Raw genomic sequence first — 9,873 nt, 5'->3', positions numbered from 1 at the left:
CTTAACTACAAACTGTGGTACCTGCTCCAAAGGAAATAAATATTGTGTAGTCATAGAGAATAACGGTGGGAGGACTCTAAAATTAATCAGAAAATCTATGCAAATAAATGATATTTATGCAGAGAATTAAAGGGAAATGAGGAACCAGATTTGCAAAGTATGGGAAAGAATATTCCAGCGTTGTGAGGGAGGTCCTGAGGTAAGCAAAGTTTCGCAGGTTTGAGGAACTGGAAGGAAACAAGCACAGCGACACAGAAAGATACACTGTTAAGTGCAGAAATTTGGCGAAGAGTGTGTGTATAGTTCAATATCATTGCTGAGATAGATATATAGACTCACATGTGTCAGTACTCAGAAATTCAAGAAGTATATACAAAAGGCTGTTAAAAATTATTATGTGGGGGCATGGAAAGAGTGGATTACAATGGACTTTCATTTTCTACTTATATATTTCTGCATTATTTAAATTTTTGCACAATTTTGTATTCAGAATTTACTAAAGATAAATATTAAAATCAAATTCTGTATCTTTGTATGCTTCTGTCAGACAAGTTTTCCCCAACTTTTCATCCCTGTTCAGTAGCTTTGCTTGTTCCCTATAATGTATTTTGTTCTGCCTCCTGGTGTGTCTGGCATTTTATGTAATCACGAGAGACTTATCTATCATAAATAGGACGTTACAATTAAGACTTAATGTGGAACTGATTTGACACTGTTTATTGTAATATATTAGGACCTTAGAGGCAAAAATCTATTCTCAAATACACTAAATATTTTTAAACACAGTATATGCAAGTTTAAAAAATGTATAATGCTAACTAACTTTCAAAAGTAAGAACTGCCTCGTAATTTTTAAAAAATGCATAACCTTTGGAAATATGATAGAAGATTATCTTCCTTTAAGCATAACAGCATGTGGCAACATAACAAAAAAGTGAGCAATAATAACAGCTATGCTTACCGAGCACTTGTCATGCTCTATTGTGGATATACATTCTTTCTTTTTTTTTTTTTGGAGGAAGATTAGCCCTGAGCTAACATCTGCTGCCAATCCTCCTCTTTCTGTGAGGAAGACTGTCCCTCAGCTAACATGCGTGCCCATCTTCCTCTACTTTATACGTGGGACGCCTACCACAGCATGACTTGCCAAGCGGTGCCATGTCCACCCGGGATCCAAACTGGCGAACCCCTGGCCACTGAAACAGGATGTGCAAACTTAACCACTGCACCATCAGGCCCGCCCTCATTATTTCATTTTTTATTTAACTTCTACATTAACTTCTATATATTATAACATTGTGGTAAATATTATCCCCATTTTTCAGATTAGGAAAGTGGGGATTAGAGAAGTTAAATAGCTTCATTCACTGAAGGCACATTAAGTACAATGAGTACTTAATTTTTTTTCTTTTTTTTTTTTGGTGGGGAAGATTGTCCCTGAGCTAACATCTGTTGCCAATCTTCCTCTTTTTTGCTTGAGGAAGATCATCACTGAGCTAACATCTGTGCCAATCTTCCCCTATTTTGTGTGAGGGATATTGCCACAGCATGGCTTGATGAGCAATGTGTAGGTCTGTGCCCATGATCCGAACTGGTGCACCCCAGGCTGTTGAAGCGGAACACATGAACTTAACCACTACACCACTGGGCCAGCCCGAACACTTAGTGTTTTAAGAACTAAGAATACAACAGTGAACAAAACATGGAGGTAATAACCCAGAGGCTGTTTGGGGTAGCAAATAAATAAACACATATGTACATAACATAATGTCTGGTGCATTGAAGTGGTATGGCAAAAAGCAAAGAGCGATACGGGGAAGAAAGCGATGAGAAGGCCGTATTACTTTGGGTGGTAGGGAGTGCTCTCTGAGGAGAGACAGCTGAGAGAGTCCTGGAGGCAGTGAGGAAGCTATATCTGTGTGAAGGGCATTCCCAGCTGGGAGAGGAGAGACCCGCAGGCCAGGGTGGCTGGAGCAGAGTGAGTCAGAGAAAACTCGGGGCTTTCTGCTAAGTGTAATGGGAGGCCACTGGAGGATTTGAGCAGGACAGTGACATGATCTCACTTACAATTTTAAAAGCTTACTTAGGCTGATGTGCGGAGAACAGACTGCAGAGGAACAAGAATAGAAGGAGGGTGACCTTTGGGGAGCCAACGGCAGTGGTCTGGGAGAGACACGATGGCAGCTTGGCCTAGGTGGATCCCAGTGGAGGTGGTGAGAAGAGTCAGATTTGGTTTGTATTTTGATGATTTCATGCGTGTTCATGGTAGTGTGGCCAGAGATGAGGTCATCCTTTGAGGGTAGAGCTGACAGGATGGCAAGAGGTCACACAGCTAGGGAGTGGCAGAGCCAGGATTCAAATCTAAGTTTGTCTGATTCTAAAGCCCTGCTTATAACAACTCTTCCAGGCTGCCACAGTGCTAAGCAAACACTAAGTGTGAAAGCGGAATGGAAATGAAAGTACATAGCATCTGCAAGTGTTTACTGAGCACCTAAGTGCTTGAAGTAAGGCTTTGTGGCCCAAGGCAAAAACCTCTGGACCGGTGGGTAGGGAATCAGAATTCAGATTCTGCTTTTGCCATGGATTCTTCCTCAGTGTGGGTCCCATGATGTCTAATGCTCCTTCCAGCCTTAACGCTCTGTGTTTCTACCATTCAGCACCTGGGGAAATACAGCAGCCGGCGCACAGTGCCGCCCACAGGTGTCCAGGGAAGATAAGACTGATAAGCGTGTGATTAATACACTGATTATTGCAAGACGGGTGAGAGGTGGCAGTACTAGAGATTGTCTTTTCAGTTTCAATTTATCTGGTTTAGTGAAAGTATTTGGTTTTAGTACACTACTTTCAAAGAAAAGAGAAAGCAAGTCTATGCATTGTGTCATTCCAATTTACAGGACATGCTAGAATTTTATACCTCATTCATGCGAATATCCAAGCATTCATTCCCTCAACAAGCATTTAAAACCTAGTCAGTCTTAGGGCTACTCAATAACATTTATTGAGCACTTCTAGGTAAAGAAAGACCTTGGTAAAAAGTTAAAAAAAGAAAAAGAAAAAAGATTTTTTTAGACTTTATATTTGGTTTTTAATTAAGACTTTACAGCAATCTTGTAATGTGTTGTGGTCCCCCTTTTTTCACATTATAAAACGAAAACTTGAAGCAGTTCAATTACTTGTCTAAGGTGGTAAAGCAGTGACTTTAATATTCAAATCTGGGTCTGCTGGAGTTTTTGTCTCATCCTATAGGATCCTATGAGAGTGATCACTGTCTAGTTGGGGCATAGGACCCTGAATGTGCTGTATTAATTGCTCCAAAAGAATCTAGCACAGGGTCATCAGTGATCTAGAAAAGAGGTCAGCAAACTTTTTCCGTAAAGGGCAGGATAGTAATTGGACCGTTATAGGGTCTGTTGTAATTACTCAGCTCCGCCCTCGTAGCACAAAAGCAGCCGTAAACAATACATAAATGAACGAGTGCAGCTGTGTTCCAATAAGACTTTATTTATGGACACTGAAATTTAAATTTCACATAATTTTCACTTGTCACAAAATATTCTTCTTCCTTTGTTTTTTCAATCATTAGAAAATGTAAAAGCCATTCTCAGATTGAGGGCTGTACCAAAACAAGGGGATTCGGCCTGTGGGCTTATGTTAGTCAGTCTGGGCTGCTATAACAAATACTATAGAGTAGGTGGCTTAAACAACAATTATTTTTCTCAGTCCTAGAGGCTGGGAAGTCCAAGATCAAGGTATTGGCGGATGTGGTGTCTAGTGAGAGCCTTCTTCCTGGCCTGCAGGCAGCCACTTTGTTGCTGTATTCTCATATGGCAGAAGCAAGATCATCTCCCTCATGTCTCTTCTTATAAGGGCACTAACCCCATAATCCAAATACTATCACATTGGGGATTTGGGCTTCAACACATGAACTCTGGGGGGGACACAAACATTCAGTCTATAGCAGCTTATGAGGGGAGCCCTGGCATCCTTGAAGCGCTCTTGCGATCACTCTTCTCTCTAGGCCAGAAGTTATAGCAGAACTGTACCCATTGAATTGGGAGTAATTGGATCCCAGGGTGGCAGGGGCCAATTGGAAGCGCTCAACTGCCAGAGGCAAAGGGGGTGTGGTTACTGTGATGGACAGCAGAGTCAAAGCAGCAATCCAACAGTCTGACTGGTGCAGACCTATGTCGCTGGCTAGTTGATCATGGTGTTCCTAGAAGTAAAATAGATACGAAGTCTACTAAATTCTTACCTGAACTGTATCAGTAGAAAAGTTCTAGGTCAAGTAAACAAAAGTCTAACCTGAATAATAAAAAGAGTCACAGCCCCTCAATCAATCCCAGACTTGAGCCAGTTTACAGACCCCAGAACCCCTTACATGAAGGGGAGGCCACAGCCCCTAGAGGAAGGACACTGGTACGCTACCAGAAATTTATATAGTTAATCTTTCTTCAGCCTTCACCAAAGGGACCTACCACCTTTTACCTGAGTAACTGTGCACTGGGGAAAAGGAAATAATCACACCTTTTGGGGACTACCAGATACTGGCTCTGAACTGACTTTAATTCCAGAAGACCCAAAATGTCACTGTGGTCCACCAATCAGAGTAGGGGCTTATAGTGGTCAGGTGATCGGTGGAGTTTCCCCTTAATTCTGTGTCACAGCAGGCCCAGTGGGTCCCCAAACCAATCCCATAGTTTTTTTCCCCAGTCCTGGCATGTATAATTGGAATAGAAATAATCAGCAGCTGGCAGAATCCCCACATTGGTTCCCTGCCATGTTCAGTGAGGGCTATTATGCTGGGAAGGGCCAAGTGGAAGCCACTAGAATTGTTTCTATCTAGAAAACTAGTAAACCAACAGCAATACCATATTCCTGGAGGGATTGCAGAGATTATTGCCATCACATCCCCATTCAACTCACCTATTTGATCCGTGCAGAAGACAGATGAATTTTGGAGAATGACAGTGGATTTTGTAGGTTTTAACCAAGCAGTGACTCCAATTGCAGTTGCTGTACCAGAGGTGGTTTCATTGCTTGAGCAAATTAACACATCCCCTGGTAACTGGGATGTAGCTACTGACCTGGTAAATGCTTTTTTCTTGGTACATGTTAGTAGAGACCACCAGAAGCAGTTTGCTTTGAGCTGGCAAGGCCAGCAATACACCTTCATGATTCCACATCAGGGGTATATCAACTCTCCAGCCCTGTGTCATAATTTAGTTCACAGGGACCTTGATCGCCTTTCCCTTCCATAAGATATTACACTAGTCCATCACATTGATGACATTATGCTGATTGGACCTAGTGAGCAAGAAGTAGCAACTACTCTAGACTTGTTGGTAAGACATTTACATGCCAGAGGGTGGGAAATAAATGCAAAAAGAATTTCACTTCTACCTCAGTGAAATTTCTAGGGGTCCAGTGGTGTGGGGCATGCTGAGACATCCCTTCTAAGGTGAAGGATAAATCGTTGCATCTGGCTCCTCTTACAAACAAAAAGGAGGCACAGAACCTAATGGGCCTCTTTGGGTTTTGGAGGCAATATATTCTTCATTTGAGTATTTTACTCCATCCCATTTACTGAATGACCCGAAAAGCTGCTAGTTTTGAGTGGGGCCCAGAACAAGACACGGCTCTGTGACAGGTCCAGGCTGCTGTGTGAGCTGCTCTGCCAGTTGGGCCATATGATCCAGCAGATCCAATGGTACTTGAAGTGTCAGTGGCAGAAAGGGATGCCGTTTGGAGCCTTTGGCAGACCCCTACAAGTGAATCACAGTGCAGGCCTTTTGGATTCTGGAACAGAGCCCTGCCGTTCTTTGCAGATAACTACCCTCCCTTTGAGAAACAACTCTTGGCCTGCTACTGGGCCTTACAGAGACTGAATGCCTATGAGTCACAAGTTACCATGCAATCTGACCTGCCCATCATGAACGGAGTGTTATCTGACCCACCAATCCATAAAGTTGGGTGTGCACAGCAGCACTCATCATCAAATAAAAGCGGAATATACATGATAGGGGCAAGCAGGCCCTGAAGGCACAAGCAAGTTACATGAATAAGTGGCCCCAACGCCCATGGTCCCCACTCCTGCTACACTGCCTTCTTTCTCCACCTTGTGAGGATACAGCAAGTAGGTGGCTGTCTGCAAAGCAGGAGGAGAATCCTCACCAGACACTGAATCTGCCAGCATCTTGATCTTGGACTTCTCAGCCTCCAGAACTATAAGAAATAAATGTTTGTTGTTTAAGCCACTCAGTCTACAGTATTTGTTACAGCAACCCAAACTGACTAAGACAGATATAGTTTGCCAACCCCCGATCTAGAGTCCACACCAACACTGTCCAATAGAACTTTCTGCAATGATGGAAATGCTCTATATCTGCACTGTGCGATATAGTTGCCATTAGCCACACATGGTTGTTGAGCACTTGAAGTGACTAATGCAACCAGAGTTAAAATTTGAATCTAGCCCTCCCTTTCATTTTTGTAGCCCTTATCATTTCTCTAAGGATTAATATAGTTCCTCAATTAGTTTCCCTGTCTCCATTTTCACTTTTCTTCAATCCATCCTTCACAATGTGAGAGGGATTTTTCTAAAATCAAATAGGATCCTAGCAGTGGTTCCTGGAAACTTCAGAAAAAAGTTCACCCCACTAGCATGCCGTAGAAATCCTTTCTTTCCTTAGGAAATCACGAAGGGGTAAAATACCTTCCTCTGTTTGATCAGATAAGTGATGGTAAATTTCTCAAGCGTAGTTCCTCCTCATGCTTTGTCTCCTCTAACTTTTCGCACAGGGACTTGCTGAATGACGCAGTGAAGAAAACCTGGCTTTGGAGAGAGAAAGCTTGAATTAGAACCCCACTTCTGGTATACTCTAGCAGAGTCACCACAAGCACATAATCACCTTGAGCCTCACTATCCTTCTGTGCTGAATGGGAACAATGATAACTCCTTCACAGGGTTGTTGTGAAGATGAAAAGAGTCTGTGGAAGTCCTTCTGCACTTAGGAAAAGGCTATCCAAATGTCAGCTGTCGTTATAATAAACACTGAGTTTTGAAATGTTTCTAAAAAGCAATACTGGTCTCACTTTGCCCAATATATGTCCTGACTTTTAAAGCTGATCTGCACAAGGTGACAATGTAGATACAGGCCTTAGATGTTCAAAGGAAAGAGGGATGAAAAGGAACAGTTTTGGCCTATTTATTCCAAACGCTTCCTTGAATTATGCATTTTCAACATAGGTCTAAGACTGTGCTTTCTTCCCTTTTGTTTTTCTGAAAAAAAATTTCAGTAATACCAATAGACTGTTGACTTGTGAATTGAATGACAATGACATCATATGAGCATGTCAGAAAAGAAAGAAAAAGCAGTAATATCTTATTTTTAAGCATCTACAGGGACTTTTCAAAAGGGGACTTTCTCAGTGAGTTCTCCTAGGAGAAGTAGGAAGGGCACTGCTGTGAGAGAGGAAAATAAGGTAAAGAAACAATGTTATCAGATGGGGAATCAAGGTAAAGGGACAATTTAGCTCACATAGGAAGCATTCTTTTCCCTTCCCTAGGGAGATTCTGCAACACAAGATTTCTAAGATTAAGTATACTTTTCATTAGACCACATTGCATTTCATGATGAATTTATATCAATATTTCATTTCTCAGTTCTCGAAATTACTGCGACTCCACCATTTTAAGAAAAGCAAAAAAGAAGACATCACTTGTGATCAGTATGGTTTTTCCTGTGAAGGGCAGTAAAGATTTATTATTCCTTGAACTTAAGGTTTCCAAAGCCCTTAATGGATCTGTTCCAGAACAGTTATACCGCATGGATATCTCTATAAAATCCACGCCCCTCTCCAGATTAAGATTTCCTGGAAGACAGGGTCTTTTTATACTCATCTTTATATATCCGTCTCATCCTGCCTCAGAGAAGTTGCCATATATAGTCAAGCACATTAGCAAACTGGTGGCCATTCCTGCTTGTTCTCTGTGGTATTCAGGTTTGCAATTCCTACTAAGCGCTCAGTAAATTCATGTGGAAGACATGAGTGATATTCACAGGGTAATCAGGACGATTTCTCAACCACCCCCATCACGGCATTGGAACACTATTTTAAAGCCTGTCAGGGACTGCTGGTTCTGAACCCCAAATTCCAATGCGCCCCACGTAACAAGCCCTGCAGCCACATAGCATTTCCTTTCCCTCTAAGACCTCAGCATCCTATCCTCGTATTTTCTTTCATCTCCCTCTTTGCAGTTTGCATAGGCAATGGTATATTTTAGATGTTCTTCACATTTTTAATTAAAAAGTCTAAGCAGAACTTTGCATATCTTGGTTACAGACCCCTCCCCAAGAGGAAGAAGACCCTAGGAAAGAGAAAGCGAAGGGCTGGGGATGAGACTAGCATCTAAACTGGGGAAACCTGGTCACTTCCCAGACACAGCAAGGCCTGAGGTGGGAGGGGGGATTGGAAGCCGAGGACCCCACGTGACCTCGGGGGCCCCGGGCTGAGTCGACCCCGCCCCTCCGCCCGCCGCCGGGGGGCGCATGCGCAGCCCGTGCTAGTGATGGAGGAGAGAAGATGGCGGAAGCGGAGTGAGTGACTTGCTGGTGACTGATGTCGTAACCGGGGGGCGAGTGGGGGCAGCGACACGTCCCCCCCAGGGGAAAGCTCGAGGCTCCTTCGCGGGCAGTGCGAGGGAAAAGGAGACCCGAGAGCCCCTTATCGTGGAGGAGCCCGCTTGGCCCGTGTCGGGGGACGGAGGCGAACTGTAAGGGTCCGGTTACCTCCAGGCGGGAGCGCCCCTTCCGCCGTCTGGTCCCGGATCGGCGGGGCCCTGCGCTCAGGGTCACCCCTGGGACCCCGACCGCGGGGGTCTTCCGGGAGATGAGCCCCGCTGGGCCCCTCAGGCGCTGTCACCCCTGCTAGGGGGCCTCGCGCCCGCGCCGGGGGCCCGCGGAGGCTGGGTAGGGCTGGGCGGGCATTGGCAGGCCTCCTTCGCGCTCCCCTCCTTCCCTCCCCGGCGCCACCCCACTCCTCCTCCGTGGGAGAACCGAGACGCGGGGCGGCTCGCCGCCCTCCCCCGGGAGGCGGGGAGAGGTGTCCCAGCGCGGGCCTCAGAGCGGCCCGGGCTCCTGCGGGGCTGGCCCGGCAGAAAACACCCTGGAAGGAAAGATCTTTCCCTCGGGTCTCTGGCTGCAGTGTGGATGCCTCCCTAGAGGGCCACATTCTTGTGTGGCGGTGTGATGGTATGCTTAGCGAGCGACTCAAACTTAGTATTTCCTGCCTAGGCCTCTTGTGCACCAGGACTGGCCGGCTGCATTTTGCAGGCGTTACTATACATAGACGGTGGAGTTACCAAAATTTTCTTTTGTGCCAGATCTCCAAATGCAGTACAGTGGTTTGGCCAGTTCCACTCATCGATGTTTAGACTGGTGCCTCGAATTTGGATTCTCTGTGACCATTTTTGGTTAGTTACTGAACTGCTTACTATAGGGTTTGGGTTTGAGTTCATGGTTAAGCAGAATAGCAGTCTAAAAGGACCCGAATTTAAGCTGGCTTTTTGCATATCACTGGTACGAGGTTCAGAAGTGTTATGACAGCCAGTAATTTGGTGAAAAGTTTACCTCGTCTATCATTAAATCTGTGTGATGTTGAACAGTCAACCTATGATGCTGTGCTTTGATGAGTGGAAGGCAGTTTGGAAAACTATTAAAACAACAGAGAAGCATAAAGATGTATGAGTCATTTACTATCAAAAAAGTTAGTGAAGAGTCAGCTTTTTCCCCCCACTTTTTTCCTTTTGCTTTTCCTCTTAGTAAATCGAGATCTTTATCCATTTGAATCCTTGAAGAGCGTTTGACTACTATT

General features: G+C 44.4%; 1 protein-coding gene and 1 long non-coding RNA gene across 30 annotated transcripts in view; one reads left to right on the top strand and one right to left on the bottom strand.

The window, feature by feature from the left end:
• Positions 1-3,481: 3,481 nt before the first annotated feature.
• Positions 3,482-9,040, bottom strand: LOC138919109 (uncharacterized). The gene is made up of 4 exons (XR_011429020.1): positions 8,790-9,040; positions 6,713-6,832; positions 4,924-6,222; positions 3,482-4,213 (listed from the first exon to the last, which is right to left on the bottom strand). It is a non-coding gene; the product is annotated as an uncharacterized lncRNA (long non-coding RNA).
• Positions 8,533-9,873, top strand: part of PHC3 (polyhomeotic homolog 3) — a 76,248-nt gene continuing 74,907 nt past the window's right edge. For 13 of the 29 annotated variants that reach the window (XR_011429015.1, XR_011429019.1, XR_011429012.1 and 10 more), the window contains exon 1: positions 8,533-8,597. Coding sequence is in view for 7 of the 29 variants with exons in the window: in XM_070243245.1 (XP_070099346.1) it covers positions 8,584-8,597 (14 nt within the window). In the remaining 22 variants the exon portion in view is untranslated. Of the gene's footprint in view, positions 8,774-9,382; positions 9,473-9,873 lie in introns of all 29 variants that reach the window. The other 16 variants (XM_070243244.1, XM_070243239.1, XM_070243237.1 and 13 more) reach the window with 11 other exon arrangements.

This window comes from Equus caballus, chromosome 19 (genome assembly GCF_041296265.1).
Source record: "Equus caballus isolate H_3958 breed thoroughbred chromosome 19, TB-T2T, whole genome shotgun sequence".
Classification (NCBI taxonomy): Eukaryota; Metazoa; Chordata; class Mammalia; order Perissodactyla; family Equidae; genus Equus; species Equus caballus.
This window is presented reverse-complemented; position numbering and strand designations above follow the sequence as displayed.